At 38.9% G+C, this 27,836-nt stretch overlaps 1 protein-coding gene across 2 annotated transcripts; it reads left to right on the forward strand.

Annotated features, from left to right (window-relative positions):
- The first annotated feature begins 610 nt into the window (after positions 1–610).
- On the forward strand, positions 611–27,181 carry ppp3ca (protein phosphatase 3, catalytic subunit, alpha isozyme). 2 transcript variants are annotated; one of them, XM_068600368.1, is made up of 14 exons: positions 612–915; positions 6,979–7,179; positions 11,904–12,028; positions 12,169–12,280; positions 12,805–12,950; positions 13,036–13,175; positions 18,938–19,015; positions 19,146–19,240; positions 21,593–21,718; positions 21,838–21,918; positions 22,588–22,672; positions 22,877–22,974; positions 23,877–23,927; positions 25,234–27,181. In XM_068600368.1, the coding sequence occupies exons 1-14, from the start codon at positions 861–863 to the stop codon at positions 25,410–25,412; spliced, it is 1,572 nt and encodes a 523-aa protein (XP_068456469.1). In that variant the 5' UTR covers positions 612–860; the 3' UTR covers positions 25,413–27,181. The 2 variants fall into 2 exon arrangements, with proteins under 2 accessions (XP_068456470.1, XP_068456469.1); XM_068600369.1 differs by lacking the exon at positions 23,877–23,927 and having other exon boundaries at positions 611–915.
- The last annotated feature ends 655 nt before the right edge of the window (positions 27,182–27,836 follow it).

The following is a 27,836-nucleotide window of genomic DNA, read 5'->3' on the forward strand; positions in this document are numbered from 1 at the left end:
CCTAATTCGTATGGATCCAAATATAGTATTTCTGAACCCTGCACCACGATTGGGCTAAGATTGAATTAGTATTGTTACGATTAGAATCATATAAGATCACGTTTTTGTTTTACAGCAGTGTCGGATAACCATCACCATAACAAAAAGACGTCAGCTCATCACGTGCCTGACAGTGTTTCTCCTCAACATGCATGCTCCGCTGTGTCTTCGTTTTCACAAACACTGATGGGTTTGTCGCCACCAAGTGAACATTCCCCCGCTATCATTGCAATAAATACCAACTGCATGTGATGTGCACGCGCGCACGTAATCATAACGAACCCCGAGTAGTGATCGTGATTTTGTGTTTACACACGTCTGAACCGAGGCCCACGCGCTCATCTTCCGGCGCACAGAAATTTCGAGAATACCGAAACATGGCGCGTCGTGCGTGCGTGCGTGCGTGCGTGGGGGCAACCCCGTCTCAGCCTCCATCTGATGGCAGCATCAGGCAGTCCCGTGGAACATTTGCGTGGGAGTTCCCTTCACCGCCATGTCGGGATAGTGCACATCTCTCTCTCTCTCTCTCTCTCTCTCTCTCTCTCTCTCTCTCTCTCTCTCTCTCTCTCTCTCTCTCTCTCTCCGTGCATCCTCCCCCACATTAACAGCTTAGCACAGCAGCAGCAGCAGCTCCTACAGCATCCAGCATCCATCCCTGCCTTGGGAGCAGCAGTCCTACCCGGCGCAGCACCGACGCACGGAGGGGGCGCATCATCCAAGTGATGCCACAGCATCAGTCGCATTTCGACAACAAATACTGAGAGTATAGACCCCAAAGGTGGGAGAGAAAACCGCTTCAGCCTCGAAGACAGTAACTGTCCATGAAGATGTCTAACGCTGACATCGTCTTAAACGCCACCGATCGGATGGTAAAATGTAAGTTAGCCTACGTTTTGTTTTTTTTTTGCATTTGGTTATGGCTGTAGATGTTACATAATTTTTTCAGTGTTTAGCGCCTCGTGGGTTGGCAGGAGATGGCCTTTATTTTCCTGTCGTGCATATATGCGGCCATCAAGTTGCGTTCACGGCTGATGGTAGTGGGCTGCTGGAGCTTTGATGTTGATAAACAATCCGGTTTTCTTTGCTGCACTGCCCCCGCCAAGACCGGGCATACTGCTAAGAAGCAGCAATGCAGCGGAAAATGGATATTTAATATATATATATATTGCACACATTTATTTATATTTTAATCTTTGCTGTCACGATTTGACTGCATCTTGGCTCTGGCTCGGGTAGGCATGAGATGAGAGACAGGAAAAACCGCTGAATAGCCGAGCTTGTTGTAGAAGCTGGGGCAGTGATGCAGCAGGATTTCACAGGCTTTGACAGGGCCAGTGGAAGAGGAAGAGTGCATGAAATTGACATTTAATGGGGGTATATTTTACCGGGAGTGAGTCATGTTTTAATTTGATGAGAAAAGGTCTATACGATTTTTCAAAGCCACATCAGTAGATGAGGAGAAAGGCTGCTCTGTCAGAGAATTACTGAGGCTACAACTTGGATCAATGGAGGATGATGAAGTGCTCACAATTGTGCAATAACTCAGTTAGCACTGCTCATTGTGACTATGGATCAGTTCACAGTCAGCATTGTGCCGGAATATATATTCACGTTCAGTACATTATCTTAATGGCCGAGCAGCTCAGTCAGCATTAACAACTTTGTCCTTTAGGCTACACAAGTGTAGAAACCAAAGTAATCTGCACTGTGAGATACACGTATGTGGCAATGACTGCAGGCACAATGCATGTCCTGTCTGTATAAGCTGTTACAAGTGAAAAATATGTATTGAAAGAAGTATACTGACAGATGGACCCTCAAAAAGGAACTACATAGAAAATCCGGTGCTTCCAGACGAACTGTAACAATCTTTTTTTCCAGGCTTATTCTTTTTTTTCTTAAAATCTCAAACATATTAATTGTATCATACTACTGACACATTGCAGTATTTGCACTTTCAGCAGATACTACAGTTCATTCTCTAAAAACAATGTATCTAATTGTTGCACTGTTATTTGACATAATGCCCACAGCAAGAGAAATAACTTTAAAGGGACATTTTTAGTTCTCACAATCAAGATCAAAGATTATGTTTCAATCTTTGGCAAACCTTTTCTGACATCCAGGCATTCCAAAATATGTCAAACAAAAGGTGTATATTAGTAAACGCTTCACAGCCAAGAATTCTGACTCAGACTTTTGCTTTTGTAACATGCTCATGTAACATTTAGGATTTCCTTACAAGGTTTGAAACACTTGAAGCCTTTTTTTTCCTGGTTTAGTCAAATCATATGCATGTATTTCATTTTTGCTATTCACACACAATGCATTTTCAAAGTCTCGCTCAATAACTTAAAATCCCCATTAAGTGGTTCTTTTTTACCTTTGAAAATCATCAGTCCCCATCATGAATATTTATTGTCACTTCTATCTGCTCTCTTACTTACTTTTGAAAAGTAGTAAAACCAAAGTTTTTTTTAGAAATCCTTAAAGGCTGAAAAGTGATAAAAGAAATTTAAAAAAAAAACAAACTTACATGCAACAAACTGCATCATCAAACGCTTCTGGTGATCAAGGGGATGATTGAGACAGACACGTCTTACAATTATTGTGTGACTGTACACATAGAAAATTACCAAGCATACTACAAGCTACTTGGGTAACTGTGGCTCAGTGGTGAGCAGGGTCGTCCTCCAATCAGAGGATAGGCGGTTCGAGCTAGCCCATCTCGATGTGTCCTTGAGCAAGACACTTCACCCTAAATTGCTCCTGTAGCTGCGCCGAGAGAGTATGAATGGTTGATAATCCTGATGTGGCACCTTGCATGGTACCTCCTCTCATCAATGTGTGAATGATGTCATGGAGTGTTAAAGCGCTTTGAGTGGTCGGAAGAGAGAAGCGCTATACAAGTACAGGTCCATTTACCATTTTACCTATAAAGTTATTTTTATCCCTGTAGACACACCTCAAATTCAAACCACAGTAAGTTTCTCAGTGCTTGTCTTCTCTCTTACATGTTGAAACCTGACAGATCTTATCTAAAGAGATACAAAAACTGCTGGTCTCTGCTGTTTGTTTTCCACGGCACTGTCACCAGCGTGCTGTGGGCATCAAGAGGCATATTCAGGTCAGTTATTCTGGGGATGAGGCCTTTAGTACACCTGTGAACTATCTTATTTTATCATAGCGCCTTAGAAAAGGATTTTCTTAATACGTCACAGTCGCTGTACTCCAAAAGAATTACAGTACGTGAATGTGAAGCGATAACAACAGTTTCTCAAAATAAGTGTGCAACAATATGAGAAGACACAATATGTCAGCTTTAAAGTGGCCTTGTGACAGGCTCAAACATTCATTTTAGCTTTCAAAAGCAAACATGCAAATTGGTCCCAACAACACCTCTGTTGACATTAGTAGTTTATCAATGATGGAACAATGGCTGGGTTTGGCTTTTGGTTTGAAACATTTATCATTAGTCCATACATAACCCTTCAAATATCACGTGAAGCTGAGCTGTAAGACACAGGTGAGAAGAAACGACACAACATTATGATAAAAGCTTGACACTTGGGTGGACTGTATGTTAATTGGTCCTCTTTTAACTGCAGCCCTGTGTAGTTAGTCCAACCACATGAAGCAATCCAGCCTTTCCTGACTGAGCCCAGAGTTGCTCTTTAGCAACACAAACCTAGCGTTGCTTCATTTTTTTCCTTCTCAATCTTTCAGTACGGAGAACCCGTTCTTAGGGAAATGTGTTTTGGCATAAAAAGGTGTTCGGTGCAGGTTCATACTCCTCAATATGATTAGTGCGTCTCCCGCATGAGCAATTCCAACAGCATCTATGTGAACCTCCAATGCAAATTGCAGTTTTCCGTGGCGGCATTGGCTGTACTCCAACAGTCAGCTGCCGCTGCTGTTGCCCGGCAACATACCGTATTTCATAGTTCAACTCTGCTTTGGTGCTGAGCAGAAGTCAGCTTTTCATCTCGCCATACATCCGTGTCCGTGCACTCGTACATTTGCGTCTTCATGCGGGCGTGTCTGTAAAATGCCGTGTTTTCATTTGTTGAGTATTTGGGTCGCTTTTGGGGATTTCTTTTTTATTAAAGGACTTAATCCTTTGTTGCTCCATTCTGCCTAAAAATGTTAAGTGTTATGTCCTTTTTAAAGCATCTGTATGTGGTTCTATTTTAGTTCCTGTTACTGTTTAAAACAAATGGTATTGTGGGTTCAAAAGTAAAATCGTTTCTCGTTTATGCATTTTACATTTAATTTAAAGGCGATGTAATGAATGTTAGACAAAGCCTTCTGGTGCTAAATTTCTCTGAGATACTTTACAGTCCGTGTTGTTGTCGCTCATCGGCTCATTCACCTCCTCTCAATTCCAATGCAAATTGTTCTGTGAAGGTAATTCATCGCTGCATTCCAGACATATTTTGCAAAGTTGTGTCGTCATGCTGTCAGGCTGCCACACAACATTAACCACACTAAAACTTGAGACAATTTGAGTGGTGACTGTGCTGCTGAGTGTGTACTATACCAGCTAGTACAAAGTGTCAACGCACACATCACAATCACAGATACACACTGCACACTGTGAACATGTTTTAGTCCCATTAAATGCACTCGCTGGGGTCCAACTCATTATCCCAGGAGCAGCGACTTTGCGATTCCTCCAGTCAAGCATTCATTATTAAAGATCATGTTGATCATGTTCAGTTAAAGCCTGAGCTTTGAGACTCTTCCTTTGTCTTCTCTTCATTGGCCACTGTTGAGTGGCCCTGTTTGCTATGCACTGCACAAATCTGGCGAGCATAGCCTTACTCCTGAATGTACTGCTGCTGATGGCTCGTGTCGTGTGTACATATGTGCAGGGTGAGGAGGGGGGAGGGGTGGGTATACGAGAATATTTTTGCTAAAAATGCATTCAGATAAAAGTAAAAAGTAGGTCAGAGTACTACACACAACATTTTAAAAGGGGAGGTTGTGGTGTATGGGGATTATAATGTTTTAAGATATAACTATTCAATTAAAGATCATAATTAGGGAACAAGATACGGTGAATTATTAATATGTCAAATTATATATTAATGAAACAACATCATGCCACCAAGCCCTTGTGTCAAAACAACAATTAAGTTATTGTACATAAACAGAAATGTGCAGCTCGTGCATCTAACCAGTTGTAAATCCTAAATGCATTACTGCCTTCCTCAGTAAAGCCTCACAAGAGTTAACCAGAAAAGACAAAATCAAATATAAGACAATTATACAAAAAAAGAGCTATGGCCAAGTTGAAAATGCAACAAGCATTATTAGACAACCAAAATTTAAAAAAAGGCCACTTTACCAGCATAATAAAGCAGCACAAAGACACATAGAGGTAAGGACTATATAAACTCAACAGCAGCTGCAGCCACAAACATACATTAAAGTATAAGAGAGCTACACAATGTTTACACACAACATAATCCAACATTATACTAGACAACGCAGCGGCTGTTGACGTCTTCCCCTGAAGAGAAAAGTTGTTGTTGTGCTCACCTGTCTGAATGTCATTCTGTCTTGTGCACCATTAAGTCCTCTTCAGTTTGCTCCAGGTCAAACTTCTCTGCTCATTCTTTCTCAAAGCATAATAAAACGAGTCTACTCAGCCTCGCTCGTCCCATTGTGCTCCTGGAATTCAGAAAGTTTCGAGCCGTAAGAGCACTCCACAGTCACAGCTATGAGAGGGATTATTATCACCAACAGCAGAAAGGCTCCTTCGCAAATGTAGAAGTCACCGCTAGAGCATCGACCATGGGCATTATAGCATCTAGTTTGAGGTAGTTCAGCATGAACCTATCAGTCATGCAGCGTCGTAGGTGTTTTTTTATTTGGGCTACTATGCTGGCATGCTGGGCGGTGCAGTAAATCAGTGGTTGGTAAAGTAGACGCAGAGGTACAATAATGCTTACCATAACCATTACCCAGAATTGCATCCTTAGTTGTTTTACATTATTGTGCATTTTAGTTGTTTTTGTTCTTTTGAACTTAAATATTTATAACTCAGACATTTAGAGTTTTCTCTGTAAAGCCAGATGATCTGTCCATGAACGCCAATACGTGAACCTCAAAAGCAAGTCACAGCACACGGAAGATCAGCACCAGATCTAAAAAAATAACCTTTGCTGCCACAGAAGTAATGATCTGTGGTTGGATTTCACACTTTCACAGGCAGTCTGTTGGGCACAGTAGGTGACTGGCGCAGTGTAATGGCCACAGGCTCTAGCAGTCCAGGGAGAGTGCTGGATGAATAGAGTGCTTAGATGTTTTCTGAGTTTTATCCAGCACTCAGAAAATACTTAGCAAGTACCCACACATCTGTACTGAAATCACTGTTAGTAATTGACAGTTTGCTGTGTCGATCCATTTCTGTCACTGATCTTGCTGCTGTTTGTGTACAGTTTAAATTAATATTTTAGGTAAGCCACCCAGTTTATTGTGTTGAATTGTTTGCGGTACAAGACATACTGGCCTAAAGTATCACACATTTGACAGAATAATGGTTACTGACATCTGTGTCTAAATAACTAAGACATTTCTGTATCATTTGAATGTTAAAATGGCTTCTCATACTTAATGCATATGAACCAAAGTCATGTTTATGATAATGCTTTTAATTCCAAACATGCACATATTGGCCTACCGTTAGTTAAGATGGATGCAGAAACAAAGTAATGCCTGCAGGCAAAATATGCATTGGGTTTTCTCAAATAGAATCTCTGCATACATTTCTTCACGGTATGATGTTTATATCATTTCTGAGTGGTGTTCGCCCCTATTGCCTCACAGTGCTCCAAAAGAAGAAACCATAATTGTATTATTTATGGAATCAACAGTCGCATAGTTACTGTGATGTCTCCTCTGCTAAAATGCCACTATGTGCTCTGTCCTCAGCTGTTCCCTTCCCTCTGAGCCACCGCCTTACAATGAAGGAAGTGTTTGACTGCGAAGGGAAACCACGGGTGGATCTCTTGAAAGCCCACCTCACCAAGGAGGGCCGTGTAGAGGAAGCTGTCGCACTCCGAATCATCAACGAGGGAGCTGCTATCCTGCGCCAGGAGAAAACTATACTGGACATCGAAGCACCAGTGACAGGTATTATCAAACCTGTTCCAGATATTAACCTGGTCCTTGTCCTGCCGCGTAGAGAGCTGCAGAACGTCACGCCTGGCAATTGTGATGACTCAGCGTTCTGGTTAAAAATATTGTACTTGATCAGATATGACATTGGCCTTGAATAAGAGTTTTGACACACTATTTTCTACAATAATATGTGTACAGAAGATGTGTACAGTAGGTAAAGCATACCGATTGGTGTTTGAATTCAGTTGAGCATCAAATGTGACACATACAAATAATGCTTTTTTCACACTTAACTAATACTAATACAGTACACAGTTGCCCTGCAATATATCTTACATTCCCAAAGTTTATCTTTAGTTTTTGTTATTTGGAGAGGTGTTGATTTTAGGAGACTGTGGTTTGTAGTGCTGTTGAATCATATTGCATTATACTGAGAGTTTTTATGATATTTTATCCACCCCTGTCGGTCTTTGGATGTGTCTTACTGTTTGTTTGTTCATTTTTCTGGCCTTTTTTGGACAGTTGATAGTTGAGAAACAGAAACAAGTACAGGGAGAAGGGTAAGAACATGCAACAAAGGTCAACTTTCAGAATATATATATATATATATATATATATATATATATATATATATATATATATATATAATAAAATGCGTAGCCTGTCCTAAAAGAGTAGGCATAACATCATTACTCACCGTATTAAACAATGACCTCTTTATTAAAGTGTTTCAGCTTTCAATAGCTCCTTGGCCAGCATTAGCATAACCTAATGAATTGTACAATTATAAAGTTAGAAAGTATTGGTTAAAGAAAGTTGAACATTTAACAGCTGCCTTGACAACATGGGGGTATTTTAAAAGATATTTTTTTTAGAAGTGAATATTGTTCATCCCATTTTCAGAGACACGGCTCCAACTTAATGCTAATGTTGCTTTATGTATGCCGTATGCGTAAGAATATAATTGTTTGCTAACATATTAGGCAGACTGGCTTTGTAGCTTGTTGAGAAGTTGTTTTGGCCCAAACCGGCCAAATAACACCACGACCTCTGCTGTAGATTTAAAATAATAGTTTAGTTGTCTGCTTTTCAGCTGACCTTCTGATGTACGACTAATGTAACCTTTAAATATGTGACTGTACCCTTATTATTACAACAAGCAAATTGTTGGAGTAAAACCTTGCTGTGAGGAAAAAAAACATGACCAAGTCCTATGTGTAATTGCTATCTATCATTTTACCTTTTTAAGATTGATCAAAAGTGAGCCAATGAAGCTTCTCCTGAATTGTATGTCTGTGTAGTTGATAACTAGAAAGATGATGGGATGGGACCAGTAATACGTTAGTGAGCTAATGTTAGCTAGTAAATGTTGTTAGCTACGGCCCTTGCTAACATGTATACTGCATAGCTAGCTATGCATTGATTATGCATTTTGGTTCAATGTCTATTGAGAGAGTCAAGAAGGGAAGAGGATGACAGCTGAAAAAGATGCAAGCAAGTTCATGAAAGGATGTGGGCTGACAAAGATACTGTTTGTAACAGCAGTACAAAAGAAAAAAAGAAGAAGAAATGCAGATAAGAGAACTCTATACAAAATCCTTTCTACAAGAAATTGTCACTTTCAGATAGAATCATAAGGCCAACAATATTTCAGAAACACATCCTCTTATTGAAGACTAAATGACTGGTTCCTTTATGACTGAGGCATTTTAAGTGTGGACAGTTACAGAGCTTTGACTCTGACGCTTTATTATTTTTAAGTGAAAAAAAATACATTCTGGCATTTGTGTACTTGCGAAAATTTGATAACATCATAAAGTACGTATATGTAACTTATCTTTTTAAAAGTTGGTTTTGATAAACCAGCAATGTTAACAATCATCAAAGTAAAAGGTAATAGTATAATAATATACTAATTGAAAAATATCAGTTGCTCAAAGCCTGAAGCATTTGCACAGATGACATTGTTTTTCCGTCTCTCCTTTTTGATCAAACCACAGTGTCTCTTAGTTATACTCAATATTTGTTTCCCCTGTGTATTTAACTCGAGTCGCACAAATAGTGTTTTTTTCTATCGTCATCACCAACTCGATAAACACATCACGAAAAACTGTGATATTGCATTGATTTTTTTGTTAGTTGAAATAGAGTTTGTTAGTTGTAAAAGAGTAAAAGACATGTTAGTCAACCTGATAAATACATTTTAAAGACGTAAACAAAAAAAAAACACATTAAAGTGCAGAAAACTGCACTTTAATGTGTAACTTTAATTTTGTATTATTTTGTGTAAAAATATTATTGCAATTAATTTCTTAAATTTATTTTCATGCAATAAGCAATTCTGTAGTATTTTAGCAGTATACGTCCAGCGGCAGAATGTAAACTTTTATATCTGTTTATTAATCAAAGTTTTCCAATGTCAGACTATTTTAGTCAGTTCTTGTACAACTGCAACATTTAGGCTAACGTGAGTCTTTTGTTGCATTACTGAAAGAGTTTTATTGGGTTAAAATTATGAAATGGGTTGTCCATCATAAACTTTAGCCACAAAGTGCAACGGTCCAATCCCAGCCATGGTCCTTTACATGTTGAACCTTTTTCTCTCAAGTTTCTGGTCCATCAGTCTCAACTGTTACTATTCAATGTTTCTGGCAAGAAATTATTCAAAACATACCCAATCCTTGGTACTAGACACCATTTTGCTGAAATCTAAATTACATCTGGGTATTCCTTGATCATTCTTGTACGCCCCATAAATAATTTGTTTTTTTCTGTTGCAATCTTTGGTGAAATAGGTCCACAGTATCATCGCTTTATTTGAAATCCGTCATTCAGCTTCAGCCAAAATGGGGTGATATTAAATATACAATAATTGTTCGTAGGCTAAGTATCCCATCAGCCTTATTGTCCTACTTGAAAGCAAGTACAGTATTTATATGAAACAAAGGTGACAAATAGATGAAATGCACACTGACTTTAAAATAAGTCTCAGGGCCCTCATCCTGAATGGAGCCTTTATGTGTGAAGCATGAAGTATGGGTGATTAGGAGTTTTGTGGTTTTTTTGTGAGTTCTCTGTTGTCTTTGTGAGCTTGAGTTGTGTTTTAATGGCTCTTCAGCCGTGTGTGTGTGTGTGTGTGTGTGTGTGTGTGTGCGTGTGTGTTTGTGTGCGTGGAGTCATATATTATTAGGCGTTTATGCACTTGTGAGACTTTACTTGCATGGATGTGTTCCACGGGTGTTTGCGTGCGCGTACGTATGTGTGCATGTGTGTGTTTGATTGCTTTAGTCACACAAGCAGTCTCCCACTCACATTGCTCTAAGCTTTGAGTGGGCGAAGGCCACTGTGGAGCTGATAGGGGAGACAGAAAAGGGAGAGGAGATGGAGGATGAGTAGGAGAGAAGGAGACAGAGGAAGATGATAATGAAAAATTGAAGGCAGTAAGGAAATGAGATGTAGGTTTGCACTGCGAAAAAGTGTGTATCTCCCCCGGGAGCTTGAGCTTTTTCTACCTCTTTGAGGTGAGAGCGTCTCATGTCTCTGCGAAGGACAGAGGCCTTTCAGTCAAAGACCGTAAATATCTCAATAAGATGACGACCTAAGGACAGGCGACATACCATTATATTCTTCTTTTGGAATTTTAATACCGACAGTGTGGCTTTAATTTTAATTTAATTGTATTGAATATATATTCTTGCTGATATTCTTTTCATAGCCTCCTTTGCTGAAGTCCATCTTGTTTCTGATTGACACAACTTACAGACGTTCAAGGCTCAGCAGTTACAACACTTCTAGTGACAATGTGAATAATTGTTATGCCTGTGAAGCGTGTTGGGACATGGTTAGCTTGCTGCATACAATAATCCAGAGTGATAATGAGGAAATCTTGACAGGCAAATAATCATAACGGGTGGTGCAAGTGGACCACACATTTACAGTTTGTGCAGATAAGGCAAAACCTAACATCACCCAACAAACCAAGGACCCAACAAAGACACGACAAAAACATCTTTTAAATACAAACTAATCTGACGAGAGGATGAAATGCAGGTGGAGAGGTGGGCGGAGAAGCTCAGGTGAGGGTTATGAGGTAAAATAGATAGAAGAACAGGCAGCTGATAGTGAAAACACTGGAAACAGGGAAGCAGTAAAGCACATAGCACCCATAAAACAAGCAATTATTACCACAAACATATCAATTTTATCCAGTATTGAGTGTGGAGGTGCAGATATTATCACAAACTGTAGCATTGCGCCGCCTTCTCGCCTGTGTGTCTATTTATAAAGCTAACCTGTGCGCATGAAAAGATAGATACACACCGCTGCCCTGTACATCCGTGAAGTTTCTGCCAGCATATTCTCTACTGTCTCTCTGCTGTTTTTTTTTGTCTTCTAATCCTCAGAACCACGAGATAAGAGAAGTGATTCTCTGGCTCTCCTTACAATTAGCCGTAAACACATCCCCAGAATATTTTGTTTGAAGAAAAACATCCTTGATGTATAGCTTCATCACAACTGTGATGTGTAAGTGTGCTTCAGAAGCTGGAAGAGAGAGTTGTATCAACATGGATGGAGGTGACTGTAAATCACAAGTGAAATACGCCCTAATAACCAAATGATAAGACCTTTGCTGAGAGGGTATTTGTTGTCCTTCACACATGCAAACAAATTAAATAAAGATATTCAATCAGTTTATTTAGTTATGTAACATTTGCTGTCCTTTGGTTATTTCCCAGTCTGTGGTGACATCCATGGGCAGTTCTTTGATCTTATGAAGCTGTTTGAAGTGGGAGGATCACCAGCCACAACACGGTACCTGTTCCTCGGGGACTACGTGGACCGTGGCTACTTCAGTATTGAGGTAAAACCACCAGACTGTAATGAAGTATGTCATTGAGTATGTCATAGGGGAATTAACCTGCAGAACCTGCTTCATATATTCAATAAAGTTAATTGATTTTCACATGGAATAAGATTTTGTTATTGTGTTTGTTTTGACAGTGTGTTTTATACCTCTGGTCACTGAAAATCCTCTATCCAAAGACTCTATTTTTACTTCGTGGAAATCATGAATGTAGACATTTGACAGAATATTTCACCTTCAAACAAGAATGTGAGTACTTATCAGTGGTAATTTTATATATATATATATATATATATATATATATATATATATATATATATATATATATATATATATATATATATATGTATTTGTTATTGATTGTGTATATACTTGTCTCTATGTGTCTTGCTAGTGTGCATGTGTGTAGCCTTATATATCACTTTTTGGAGAGATTACAAGTTAATTCTGTACAACAATACACAAAAAGGGAAAGGAACTTTATATGAACAATTAATATGAACAATTAAAAATGTAGACCTATATATATATATATATATATATATATATATATATATATATATATATATATATATTTATATATTTATATATTTATATATATATGCATATATAATGTACTAGTTTTGTAATTGTGTGTTATAGATCTCTCACAATAACTAAACAACATGCAATATTAATTGTATTTGCAAAAAGTACCTATTTTGGGTTCTTTTGACAGTAAATGTTACAACTGAGAACATGATGCAGCTCCTTGCTTGTCTTTCTTCTGCCAGGTAAAATCAAGTACTCAGAGCAGGTGTACGACTCATGTATGGATGCATTTGACTGCCTTCCCCTGGCTGCACTCATGAATCAACAGTTTCTGTGTGTCCATGGTGGGCTCTCACCTGAAATACACACCTTAGATGACATTAAAAAGGTAAGAACAGACTGATTCAGCACTACCCGGTCTAATTGACACTGGATGTTTTTTAAATCCTGCCCTTCTGCTTCTTTATGTTAAGTTGGATCGGTTCAAGGAGCCACCGGCTTTTGGGCCCATGTGTGACCTGCTGTGGGCTGATCCTCTGGAGGACTTTGGCAACGAGAAAACCCAGGAATATTTCAGCCACAACACAGTGCGAGGCTGCTCATACTTCTACAGGTGAGCTGTTTCTTCTTTTTCCCTGCAGCAACTCCAGTCCTTCAGGAGTATTATAACTTTAACACTGTTGTCCACAATTAGATACTTAAGAGTATGAGTGCACAACATTCAATACCCATTAACTAAATGATGCATTGCAGTGTTGCTTTCCTGCATCCAATAGTCTAAAACTTTGTGTTTATGCCATGTTGCACTGTGAGCAATCGCCTACATCAAGTGTCTATCATATACCGCACTGACTCCATTAGCTTGACCCATGTGGCTCATTGAAGTTCTCTAATTACACTTTAGTTTTAAAAGAATGAAAGCATGCAACTCACACCGTGGATCCTTCAACAATAAATCCTGCCTCATACAGACTGGATAAGCGAAAACAAAAAACAAATCAACTTTTGTTAGTTGATCATGAACCAGGTGTATTCCTCCGGTCACCTTGCTGCTTCTAGAGACTTTGTCTTTCAGAGAAAGAAGAAGACGGTAGAGAAAAAGGACTCGCATTAAAAAGTCAACACCCTAAATAATCAGTGATGATGACATCTTATTTAATCTTTCAAAAGATTAGCAGGAGTACAGAGTGAAATGTGTCCGTTACACAGAAGCCTTGCAACCAAAACTCTTAATATAAAAAATAGATGTTCAGAGTAATTAATAAATATCAACCATGTATTGATATCTGAGCTAAAATAAACACAGGAAGGACTCTGAATAATTGGATGAATGCCGAGGTATCCCTTAAAGCCTATAGATAGAGTCTGTGTGTATGTGTAAATAGGTCAGATTTCCTTGTGGTTAACAACTGTTGTTGAAAAGAGGTTTGGTCTTTTTGACTTACAGAACAGATTGTAACAGACAAAGGATTAGCTGGGTGAACCTGGAGTCAAATAAAAATAGAGGCTGCGAGAGAGGAGTAAAATATAATAGCGAGGCAACTTAGGAACCGGTTTGTTATGCAACTTATTCAACCCGAGTGACGGAGCATATAGAATAAGAGCACTGTGAGCACTGTCCTGATATTGTTTGAGATGGAGGACCACCACCAGCTCCTTCTGTGGAACAAGATGGTGGTGGTGAGGAGGAGAGATTAGGTGGCAGTTATGGTAAGAGCTCTCTTAACCCAAGAACACTAACGTTGGGTGATTTTCACCCGAGCAATTGTTGTTACGTTATTTTCATTGTGCTGCTTTTGTCTGAGTTGCGTGGGTCTTTCTGTCGCTTCATGCCGCTCACAGACTTTATTTAAGGTGGGCGTGTCTTCCCGCTCCAATCTCTGTTTTTTTTCTACGGGCACGTGTTCGGGTGATTTTCACCCAACGTTAGTGATAGAGCGTAAAAAAACTTGCATTGTATTGTTGTATTTAAATATATTTCCATGAGAAGTATATTTTTTCAGGTACATAATAGCGGGTGAAATCCATCCAACGTTAGTGATAATGTGACTATTTTTAACGTTAGTGTTCTAGGGTTAGTGAAGGCTTAGAAAAGTACACCACTCCTGCGTGGGCGCTGCAGGAGCTGCTCAAATCACAAAAAGTAAAGTAAATTAAATCTTATAAAAGTTATGAAATTACAGTTCAGATTCACATTATAACCCATGCAATTCTTATTTCAGTGTATTTGCGGTTGCAAAGGGACGCGTCAAGGGGGACATTCGCCTCAGATGATAAAATAGTCCCAGTGACGTGTTAAGTGCAGACTTTTCTGCTTCATGATAAACTTCCACAGGGGCAAGATCGCCACGTTATTTTGAGTTTACAAAAGCAAAATAAGCTGTTTTTGAGTCTTAACTCCCCCTTTTACTGCCGTTAAATGGTTAAATGGTCACCGGTGAGAAGCCATCTATTCACAGTGAGAGAGGAGCTTAGTGAGGATTATTCTGTAGATGCGTGGAGGATGCTGCTATAATAGTCATCTATCTCCCCATGGCTTTGTTCTGCCTTCACTCTCAAACTTACCTCTCCATCATTATGACTCTTGCCAACTATACAGTATGTATGCAGCACAGAGAGACACATTCTCCTGGGGATTTTGGGGAAATGCTAGACATTCTCCATCTGAGATAAATGTATGATTTTGAGAAAAAGATACATCAAAATGCAATCAAATTTAGTTTGGTTATTTGACTTTAGGCTTTAAACTGACAATGACTGATTGTTCCAATACATGAACTGTACACGCAAACACACACTGATGCATCGGCCAGCGCTTTTTGACTCCTTATAAACTAAATCAATACTGAGCATTGTTCACAAGTAGCCGTGCAATTGCTTGTTCCTCAGAGGAATGTTTGAAAAAGATGTAACTTGTTGCAGAAAACCCTTTTGTTGAGTAAATGCCAAACCTGCGTGCTCTTGGTTTCCCTCTTAGATATGGATGATACCTTATGTCGTCCATGACTGAATGGATGTTGAAGAAGATATCCTCAAAACTCTTCTTTTGATGAGATAAAAAAAAACTCCAGTGTCTTAAAGAGATTTTAAATGTAGCATGTATATCATATATCTTATTTATCTGGAGGCATAAGTGCAGACTTATATAACTTCTAATGATGTTATATAGCGATGCTGTAATGCTTTAGCACAAGGTTTCGTATTAAGTGTATTTCATATAATACTGGCTATACTATATGTTAAGTTACAAAACATCTAAAATGTAAATATTATTACAAAATTAAATAGCTAAATCTGATTTATTAGATTAGATAAGATATTTCTTTATTAGTCCTGCAGTGGAGAAATTTGCAGGATTAACAGGGTAAAGTGCACACAAGAGACATCGTAACAAATAATAAAAATCCATATATATATATATATATGTTTATATATGATTCTGCTCAGTAATTATAGTTTTAGGATTGTTTATATTGGGGGAACTGAATGTGATGACCATCGGCTCGACAGATGGATTTTCTTAAGGGAAAGAAAAAACCTCTCAGTTTCACACTCACAACACAGCACTTCCATCTCTCTCTGTCTCCTTCGCTCGTACTTACTTGTCAGATTTCTCGCTCTCTCTCTCTCGCTCACAGGCTCACCGACACATAATTGTGTGTTTTCACAAAGGGGAAAGAAGGAATGTGAGCCGCAGGCAAGCAATGTGTGTGTGTACTGTGTTCCCTCGCAGTAATCAATAAATACCGTTGGAGCGGACCAAAAACAAAATTAGTACATTGTGTATGGTGGGATCTGTATTTTTATGTTATTACATGACACTTTTGCCAGTACGGTGCACAAGGAACAGAAAATACTGCTTTGTAGCTTTGGCAAAAGATAATTGTTGATTAATGTGTGATGCAAGAATTGCCCTTATTTCTAAGTTAAAAATGCACTGTAGGTTTTTAATAGACACACTTACATAACATTTTACACTTCCAGCAGGGTGTACTGTCAGCCATAGTGGAAAGAGTTACAGCATATCCATGTTAGTGTGTAATGCAGCTATTCTTGTAATTTATATACCGGCCACCAAGGGAATATTAGCCATGTGACCTAGATGTATGAGGATGGCACAGTTTCGCCAGGTGCCCAGGGCACAGCGGTCCCCTTGTTTTTTCATCCGGTACAAACCTTTAAGCACTTCAATATTTCAAACACTTGTAAAAGTTTGATGGGTGCATGGATGACAGTGACTATAAGAAAGTGGATTGTAGCTGAGAGAGCATGTACTGTAAGCATGTACTGTACTGTATGTCTGGACAAATTAGAGGGACGGGTTGAAGCAATTTGTTGATTATCAGTCAGTGGACAGAGAAGTAATCAACAATTTTGAATTATTAATTTCTGATGTTTTATAGAGGACGATGTCTTTTAGCTTCTCATATTTGCATATTTGCTTCTCTCAAGTTTATTACTGCGAATCTAATATCTGACTGTCAAACGACACAAGCAATTTAAAACTTTGATGTGGTGGATGAATAAAAAAAACATAGCACAGATAACAATAAGAATTGTTATTTGCAGCGCTGTACTAATAAGTGAATATGGATCATTGCAAACAGGATTTAGCCGATTGAGACTAAAAGGTTTTTAATCTCTAAATGCCTGCACAGAAACTTGTAAAAGAACAATGTCGGTTTTCAAATGTGTCCCGTTGAACTCTTTCATGTGAACTTTGGTGTGTGAAAGATTCGCACCGACAGAATCTGGGGTGTTTGCAATGCGGTTGTATGATATATATTTTACATTTGGTTCTTCTGGTTAATGCTTTCACCCGAAGCATCTGTAAGTGTCTTTGTCATTAGCGCTTTATTCAGCACTATTTAGACAGGATGCACAGCTGTTAGTGAACATATATCATGCATTGTTCATTCAAGCTTATTAACGATTATTAAAGTCGTTAAAGAATACATTTCTTGGAAAGATAGTTAGATCAAATATTCAAGCAAATGTTTGATAGCAACATCATTTGTAAGTGGGTTGGCACTAACGACTGATGGATCTGAGGATATGTTATCTTGTCTGATGTTTATCTGGAATGCAGCAGCTGGCAGAAATAAAGGAATCACAAAGGACGTTTCAAACCTAAGACAGATTGAGGTGTTGCTAAATTGAGGGCTTTAACATTTTAAAAGAGGTAATCAAATTGTAATTCATGATCTTTTTTTCTCGAACCCAGGAGACACAGTTTGAAGGGAAGATACAGCGAATGACATAACACAACCTTCTCGGTATTATATAACAACTGTGGCGAGAGCTGCTAAATGGAAGGCTGCTCACACTGCAGCTGGAAGTGTCCCAATTCTGATTACATGTCCCTCCTGTGTGACAGGTCGGATGTTTTCTGTGCAATCTTATGTTTTCATTTTTTCTTCCGAGACAAGTTCTGGCCCTACAGCTGCTCCATATCTGATCCACCATTATGCAACTCTAGTCTGAACTGTCAGATAGGAAGTCATGTGGTTTGTATCATCTCTCTCCTTGGGACAGCTCATTGTCCATCTGGCCAGACAAACCTCAGGGATAACTTCGGCATGCAGCCAGTGGAGAGATAACGATCCCAATGAAAAAATATCGCCATAAAATACTTAATGACACGAAAAAGATCAATGGCATCAAAATCATCGGAAGAATTAAACAATTGCAGTAACACAGGGTGAAATGTATATTAAACTAAACAGTCACATATACACAATACACAGTCTGCATATTTCAGCACTAAGCATTAAACAGTGTGACAAGATGATTAAAGCTGTGAAATTTGGGCAATGGGAAATATTATTCCTTTGAAAAGGTTGTCATGAGACAACATTATGACTTGACAGTTTGAAATGATCTTTTCATTGGATATGTATGGGTTGTGCATATATAATGCCATGTGTGAGTGTAGCATCGCACTCAGTTTAGCTGAGCTTCCTCACAGGCTTCCCTTCCTTTTAGGCACATTTCCTGTCAGCTTAGTGCTCGGGGGCAGGAAGCTCCAACTGAAGCTTATATACTGGGTTAGTGTGTTTTTAACTGCAACAGGTAGCGGTTGGATTGGTTTTCACACCCTTGCATCATCCTTAGCAAAGCTTTCATAAATGCATTCATGAGTGATACATTTTTGTTCATTTTCTGGTGAGTTAAACTAGATGTGAAATTAGGAAACCTACAGTATAAATGAAGTTCAGTTGCGTAATGGAAAAGAAAATATTGTAGAATTGCTGTCAAATTCTGTGTGCTCAATTTAATTGATTTGTACTCTGCAATACTCTTTTTTATTTTACAGTACTTTAAAAGCATTTTCAGGAATGTCTCTCAACCCCATTTTTATTACATCTTTTCCAGTTATCCAGCTGTATGCGAGTTCCTGCAGAGCAATAACCTATTATCTATTATTCGAGCTCATGAAGCACAAGATGCAGGGTATGTTATCCCTACAACACACATTACAAGACACACATATCCACACAAACAAAAATAGACACACATTTACATATATAAAAACAAGCTCTGCCTTTTTTTGTCTGTCTCCACCTCTACCTGACCGCCAAAGCTACCGGATGTACCGCAAAAGTCAGACCACTGGGTTCCCATCCCTCATTACCATCTTCTCAGCACCAAACTACCTGGATGTTTACAACAACAAAGGTCAGAAAATCTATTTTTAATTTTATACTCATACTTTGATTCAGTTTGTTGTTTCATTTGCAGGTCTGTGTCCGCCTGCATCTACATCCTATTTTTGCACAATGTTTTTTTTTTTTTTTTGAGCCACAGAAACAAGTCTAAGTGATATTAAAAGGTGCTATATTCGACATTCAAAGCATTGACATAGCAACAACAAACCTATTTGCAATGTAAATATATCGATGGAGTAATGTCTTCCTAAGCGGAGTACGAAGTCACTCTCTTTTCGTGTGTTCTTGTTCAAGCTTCACCTTGATTTGTTGACACAGCCAGACTAGCATATCTTTAGTGCATCATGTGAGCGTGCTCCACTGTTAAGGCCGCTCTGCACTGCTCTCCTACGACAATTACAGCTGATAATGCTATCTGGACCTACGATGTCATAACGTAAGTGTCAGTTCCTTCTCAGGTAAACACTGTTAACGCTCTCAGCACCGTGCTGCTGTTTGTCCTGTGAGTACCGTTAGCCGCTAGCCGCGGCGTGTTGAGAGCCGTTGAGGGGCAATAGAAATGCTGCTTTTCTGGTGTTTTGCACCTTTAAACTACAAAACAACACGAGGTCGAGACCCATTCGGCTGGAACGTGTCCGGTCAATGAGGAAAAGTCAGCGGTACTAAACTGAAAGTTTCCTCTCTGATCCAATCGCCTGACCCGCTCGCTCAACCACACACTCGCTACTCCCACACTACAACAAAAAGCTAAATGAGACATGTATATTAAAACAAATATAAATCCATTCCTACTATTAATCGTATCAAGACATATGGTAACTATAAGAAAATAATAATAATAGTAATAATAATGAAACTAAAAGAGAGAAAGTAAAAAAAAAATATGAAAATGAAATACAGGGAAGTAAATAATAAATCACATTTAATTGAGTAAGTAGATCAGATGATTGATCGCTGAGGCAAAGACGTCACCAACGGAACAACTGTTGTGCCTACTGGCCAATAGGGAAACTCCAACTTGACCTACCAATGGTGTAACTCACTCAGTGACAGAAATAATGTGTTTATAGAGCTGCTGTCCAGCCAATATACATTTTTCTGGATATTTCCACAGATGCATCATATCGTGTCTGTGGCTATATGTAATACAGACAGACAGGCAGACCTTGAGACATGCATTTATTGTGAAATTAAATGTTCTGATTTCAGTATCATGCAACACCTGCATCTCTGGCCTTTCAACCGCTCCTGGGCTAGATTTTATGAAAAACACTTTACATCTGATGAAAAATGACTACCATAGGCTTCTCTGACTTACCTATTAAAATGGTTTTAATAGCACAAACTGGAGTGTACGGGTTAATGTATCTGCATCGGGCTTGTGAGCGGGCAGAAGAATGCATCAGGGAGCCCCCGTTTGTTTGTGTTCTCAGATCTGTGTCTTGGTTGCTATGGGCTATGGGAGATGGGGAGCGTGGGAGGGACTGTCGGCATCGCTGACTATCTCCATGTGGCTTTATCCCTCTTGATGTAACAGTGTCAGCCATCCCTGGCCTCAGCGAGGCCATCTAGTGGTCAATGTCTTCTGTTCTGCTCTTTGTCTGCTCTCACGCTTACTGCATGTACGGAAACTGTGAAACCGGGAAACATCACAAAACATGAATACATTTGAAAAGAGCATTTATGAAACATTTGGCCTCATGCTGCAACATTCAATTTATTGTCTCTTCATTTTCTGTGGAGAGAAAAAATAAGAAAAGTCACGTCAAGATGCACCAAATGTACTTTACCATCCAAACGGGAATTCAATTAGCACCAAAGAGCCAATCAGACACAGAATGCAAGCAATATTAACCAAATATTTTAGTATTTAGTGGGATGAATAGATTTTTAGCTCAGACATTTTATTATCTTATCATAATAATCACGCTCAAACATATATATAATCTAAGAAAATCTTAGAAAATGTAAGCAACATTGGGGAATCCTAGTAATCAAGATTACAAAATAAGAACAAATTATGGATCAGACAAAAATAAAAGGGAATTTTTCTTTGAAACACTTCCTGTATGTGGCTCAATGTTGTGCATCTGGCTATGCAGTGAAAAGATCCTGCACAGTACACGCTATTTAACAAAATGAAAATTTTGGACATACATTTGTACACTTCATTATGTTTTCTTTTTAGCAAAAAACATCAAATATTTGTATTTAATTAGCATACTCATTTCGTAGCAGGCTTCTAACATGACTATATGGAGTAAATTTGACTCGATTGTTTCTTCTTCTTCTTCTTCTTCTTCTTCTTCTTCTTCTTCTTCTTCTTCTTCTTCTTCTTCTTCTTCTTCTTCTTCTTCAACAGCTGCTGTACTGAAATATGAAAATAATGTCATGAACATCCGACAGTTCAACTGCTCACCACATCCCTACTGGCTGCCCAACTTCATGGACGTCTTCACCTGGTCTCTGCCATTTGTTGGAGAGAAAGGTATGAAGTGTTGCTCAAGCTTACATCTTCTGATATAAGCTGGGTGTTTTGAATACAACATCGACTTCTAATCTGTCGTCTTCGTGGCCGACTGCTCAATCACTTCCCGTCTTCCCCAGTCACAGAAATGCTGGTGAACGTGCTGAGCATCTGCTCTGATGATGAACTTATGATGAATGAGGAAGATGAGATATTTGATGGTAAGAAGTTTTGATAATGTCTCATTTATACTTTGCATTGGGTTAAAGTCAGACTTTATACAGTAGGAAGGAGATCGGCTTACTTTGGGCTGGATTTTGGGCTTTCTTTGCTTGTGCCAAATTTGTTTAAAGTTTGATCACTAGAAACGTGAGAAAACCAGGCGTGAAATTAATCTCTTGTCATGTGCTTTTAATGACGGCATTACCTTTTTTTTTTAGGTTAAATCCATTGTTGTTACAACACATGCAATGCAGTCAATTGTCACGTGACCTTCCTGTGTAAAACATAAATAAAACAGTAGTGTGCAGTTTCTTCAGAAAAAAATAAAAGGATTTGTGTATTCCATGAACAAGCTAAAACAATGTTTATTGCATCAAATAAGCCAATACACATGCTTTCTGATTCCCTGCAGTCTATGATGAGTCTCTTCTATAGAGTCACATGGGCATATAATTACAGCATCTAATGCATTACAATGGCCTATAATAACAGTGCGTTTTGCAACAAGTGTGACTATTATCACAGTAGTTTTTACATCAAGAAACATACAGTATATTGTATGCGTCAAAGAACCCTACGACAAGTGTTTCATGCAATTTAGGCGTACGCATTGGTTGCATCATAGTGACATAGATGTATTATATGTCTTTGTATGTATTTCTTTGCAGCCAATGCAGCTGCAGCACGCAAGGAGGTGATCAGAAACAAGATCCGTGCCATTGGGAAAATGGCAAAAATGTTTTCAGTTCTCAGGTAGACTTTATGTTTGTGTGTGTGGATGTAAGTGTGGTTGCATATTTTCACATTTTGAAACGGCATCAGGTGCTTCTGTCTGAACAAGTGTGAGAGTGTGTTTATACACTGTTGTCAAAATGGGGGCTTAACATTTATTCTCCAGTTTGATCAGGGTTCAGTGAAGTTTCGTGACCTGTTTGCCTGCCTCTGTGTTTCCTGCAGAGAGGAGAGTGAAAATGTGTTGACGCTTAAAGGCCTGACGCCCACTGGCATGCTGCCGAGTGGGGTTCTCTCTGGAGGCAAGCAGACACTGCAGAGTGGTGAGTATGAGGATCAGCATAAGCCTTTCCTCTCCCCTTTACTCCATCTTATGTTTGTAACATTTCTTCATCACCATTCTCAGTCCTCCCATTGGTCTTACCGCTCTCTTTCTCTCTTTCTGTCTGTAACTTAAAGTCGAGGAGAAATAAAAAAAAATGCCCTTTAAACCCTTTTAGTCATGTTGTGCACCTATTTTAAAATGTATGCAAAACAAAATCTTGATATTTTCCAATTGGTCTACCACCAATTGCATCCATTGGTATTATGACGTACCTGGAACTCTAAATGTCGAGCCCAAGATCCACCCTGCAAAGACGACTGGTTAAGGTTTGACATTGACCTTGACAGGTCAGAATAACTCATTGGTCAGTGCATGGAACCTGAACTAATCAGGTTACTGTGACGTTGACAACCATAGACACCCGGCCGATCCTAGCACTTGAATGCTACGCAAGGTGGGTCTCACCAAGAAAAGCGGTGGGATTCATAATAATGTGTCACTACTGGTGGGCTGACGGCAAGCAATTATTTTACACTGACTTCAAACTGTATTCATTTGGGAAATCTTCTTAAAATATCTAGTGCAAAGCCAGAACAAGTCATTTCTGTCCTCTTACCTAAAGTCTATTACAGCCTTGACTCATTATATTACCCGTCTTGTCTTAATATATCTGTCCTGCCCTCTCTCTCTCTGTCTCTATGGATCAAACTATTATTTATTTATTTTTTCTGACACTAATTCTCTCAGTATTAAAGCATGGCATTCTTCTGAGTTTGGCTGCATTGCCAGGGAACATGTATTTCTCATCTGGCCTCACATGGGCCGCCTTTTCGCTGGGCCTGCGTTTTACATTTGCATGGCTTTATCAGGAGTAACCTGCTCCCCTCCTCCCCCCTTCAGCCACCATTGAAGCCATTGAAGCCATCGAGCCAACTGATGAGGATGGAGAAGGTAAACCTTAGCCCCATCTTCCTGCTGCAGAGGCCACCCGCCACTAACACTTCATGCACACACAACAACAACTCCATCAAGCATTTCAAACATTTCACAGGACAGTTTGATGCTGGTGTGGCTCCAGTAATCATGACATGGCTATCATTTCCTAATGGGTGCCTGAATGATAAAGAGGATTTAGCAGTACCTGCAGGGTCCTCGTCACTGTTTGGTCGAGGTACCGGGGAATGAGGGGGAACTGAGGAGATAACACTAACCGTTGCACACTTAATACACTCTTGTCCCAGACCCCCGACCTACTGCCTGAACCAACACAGAGAGGCTCAGTACCAACAATGATTGTAATATACACATCACAAACTGGTCATCACAAACTGAAGGAAAAAGTGAGGCAAAGGTTAAATAAAAAAGGAACAACTTTTTAAAGCAAATTCATGATAAATGAAAACACTGCAAAGTCAAGTGCTGCTAAGAGATGCATGACAACAATAATTCATTGTTTTTGGTTTGGCTTGTAAATGGCCTCCATCTGGTCCTCAAAAAGTGTTGCACGCACAAGAACAAGCAACGAACCAAAGCATCTACATGAAATATGCATCACGAAGCCTACGGTCCTCATGATATGTCGAAGGTTGCTCACTAACCAAGAAGCTTCGGCATAATTTACAGTACTGACACATATTTTCATTATATATACCCTACATATAATATGTCTTGTGTTTTTAACAATGAGGGTAAGTTTGTTGGCTGCATTTCTGCTACTTACTATATGTTTTGGGGATAATTGAGAAAAAATAATTACATAAATGCTTTTTTATGTATTTTCTGTTGAACTGAATAGTGCGTGGAGTATCTAAATTGAGGGAGTTTTAAATGTGTATAATAGCAGTATATCAGTTGATGGACACGCAGTTTTACTTGAAAGACTACAACGTTAATCTGCCCTTCCCGGAGGAGAGTCGTTAGTAAGCAGCAGCTTATACATACAGATAGCATGTCAATGACGCCTCCCAAAAACAAAAAAAAGCAGCTCCTTTCATTTTAATACATGTGCCACGTGCAGGCAAGGACTTTGACAACTCTGTTTTGTGATTTTAATATTGTTTGTGTGGCGGAACAAGTGTCACAAGGAGTCTTTTAGGTCTCAAATTGCAACGATCACTGAAATTGCACATACGGGTTGTGTGTAACCCTGTTTGAAAATTGGGAGGAGAAACTCAATATGACATGATATCAGGAATATTCTGAGACTGTGCCATCACAAGGTGGGCCTGATAGCTTCATATGTGTTTTCTCTTTTCAGCCATCCGTGGGTTCTCCCCCCAGCACAAGATCGCCAGCTTTGCGGAGGCCAAGGGCCTCGACCGCATCAACGAGCGCATGCCACCTCGCAAGGACGGGGTGAACCACGTGGGTCACTCCATGGGAAAGATGAATATGTCCGAGGCAAATGGCACGGATGACAACAGCAACATCCAGTGATGTGCTGTGTGAGCCTCAGAACCGTGCAGCTGTTGCGCTGTGCAGCAAGACTTTGCCAAATCGTGAATTCAGGCCTCAGAACATAGAAATAAACCAGGCCCACAGACAGAACGTGAAAAATCTGCAGCAAAACTAAAACGGGCGAAAAAGGTCATTTTTTTCATGACAGTATGTCATTGCACAGTTGGGGGGAGGGGAGCCGGGGTTCACAGCAGAGGGCAGGGATACGGAGAGGCCAGAGGCCTGAAACTTGACTGAAAGTGTGGTTGAAAGTTGTGTCTGCCTGTTGTTCCCTTCCTCAGTTCAATTACAGGCTGAATTGTCGGGAGTTGTGTTGTTCTGAGTGCTGACACGTGTCTGCTCCTTCATCACAGGGCCTGGCAGAAGACATAATTGCAGTATCCATGCCACACAAATTATGTTACTGTTTTATAAAGTGTTTATTATATATCACTCACAATTTCACTTCATGGGGAAAATAATCTTGTTTGCCTCCAAGTTTTGTATTAAAAAGTCACACCACTTTGTGAGAAAGAAAGAAAGCTAAATGTTGACCTCTTCAAACTTGCAGTGCAATTTTACCAGTGAAATTTATTTATTTATAATTTATTTAACTTGAGGTAAGATGACATCATCCTGTCATGGAAGGAGGACAGGGTGCTCACTAAAGCCACTACAGTCATATGTTTCAATAGTCTCTTTTCCTCTCCTCCCCACATTATCAGTCATCTCTTAGCAAGAAGTAACTTGGAGGGGATGAGGAAAGAAAGGGAAGGGATGAAAAGAGCATTTGAAACTTGTGGTTTCATTGTAGCTATTATTTTATCACATATTACACACCAAAATTAATTCAACACATCTGAAAATACCTCCAAAAGGAGCACACTATCCCGTATGAAGATATAGAAGATCTTAAATTTACATCCAGACCATCCTTAAATTTATTTTCTTCCTCTCCATTAAACATTTAGGAAGCATGCCATTTTATCAATCTACACCTCACACACTTTCTAGGAAGTATACACTTGAGCATCTTTTCTCATCTCCTCTGCATCGCTATGACTGGAAACAAAGCGACATTACACATTTCTGGACCACAGATGGAAAAAGAAGAAGTCATTTTAAACTTTGGGACATGTCCTGCTGTCACACACTACCTGATTATTTATCACTTACTTGTTGCTAAAGAGCAAGTAAAAGAAAACATTCGCACCCTTTGAGTTATTATTTGCCCTGCTGCGAATTAAATGAGATTTTGTGTTTAAGAGCTAAACAAAGTACTACGTCAGAGGGAGAGGGAAATTCTCCAGCTTTGTGAATGCATATATTTGATATTTATTATTTACCAACACAACACCATTGTGTTATTTTGAATAAGCTTACATCCATCCAGAACATGCGTTAAGAGATTTTAAGATTGTATCCTAACCAGAATTTAATAAATTAATGATTATTTTGAGAAGAAATGTGATTTATTTTCACTAAAATTGATCTTGGATTAGTTTAAAGTTGTCAGAAGTACTTCCTTCATTAAATCCAAGCACAGTGTACCCATATTGCATCACATTGTGTACATCGCATATAATGTATTGTTGTTCAATCATTTTTTTGAATCTCATCTAATTTTACAGTGCAGTGCGGTGGAGTCGAGAAAGAGGTCTGAGAAAAACTTGAGTGACAAAGTGCACCCACACTGTGATCCACATAAAACATCAAATATAAAGTCCAAATGACTAATAGAAGATAAGAAAACAAACTAAATTCAGCTAAAAAACTAAAAAACAGGAAATATTCTGGTTCTTTCAAAATAAAGGGACATTTGATACCAGTGAAGGCCCAACCTTAAGCAACACTTACTACATCACTTTCTAGAATTTCCTTTCATACGTTAATATTTTTTCTACTTTATATTTCATCTTTCTAATTAATGATAATGGTATGTGAATTAAGGATGAACAGAAAGTGATTTTTAACACAGCATCTATGGTATGGAACGCATCAATGCATGCAATTAAGTTCCTAATTGTTATGTGAGATTATAATTGTGATAGTTGTGTTTCAAATAGTAAACTTGAATTATTTTATTTTTGAATTACATTTGTTTTATTTGTCTTGTTTTATACATTTTATAAATAGGCTTCCTTTGATTGTTTTTGTTCTTTTTTTATTCTGTTATTTATTACCACTGCTTTTAATTTTTATATTGATTTATTGTATGCAGAGATGCCCTTCTAAGGTGTGAAGCCTTGTGTTGATTTTTTTCTGTTGTACTGATGTACAGAAAATGTTCAATAGTGTGAATGAATATAATCTCAGTGAAAAGCAACTTTCAGGCTGCCAAAGCATGATAGCATGGTTTTCAGATGTAAATGATTTGGACACTAAGAAAATCCCGTGTCGCACTTACGTTTAACAGGAAACATT

Source organism: Clinocottus analis, unplaced genomic scaffold, assembly GCF_023055335.1.
Source record: "Clinocottus analis isolate CAN_PGR_092001 unplaced genomic scaffold, fCliAna1.0.p SCAF_5, whole genome shotgun sequence".
Classification (NCBI taxonomy): Eukaryota; Metazoa; Chordata; class Actinopteri; order Perciformes; family Cottidae; genus Clinocottus; species Clinocottus analis.

What these genes read in the sequence shown, in the direction of transcription:
- ppp3ca (XM_068600368.1), top strand. Translation starts at nt 861, where the DNA reads ATGAAGATGTCTAACGCTGACATCGTCTTAAACGCCACCGATCGGATG. An exon ending in CACCGATCGGATGGTAAAAT is followed by an intron (nt 916 to 6,978) that starts GTAAGTTAGCCT and finishes CTCTGTCCTCAG; the next exon opens with CTGTTCCCTTCCCTCTGAGC. An exon ending in GGCTGCTCATACTTCTACAG is followed by an intron (nt 13,176 to 18,937) that starts GTGAGCTGTTTC and finishes CATCTTTTCCAG; the next exon opens with TTATCCAGCTGTATGCGAGT.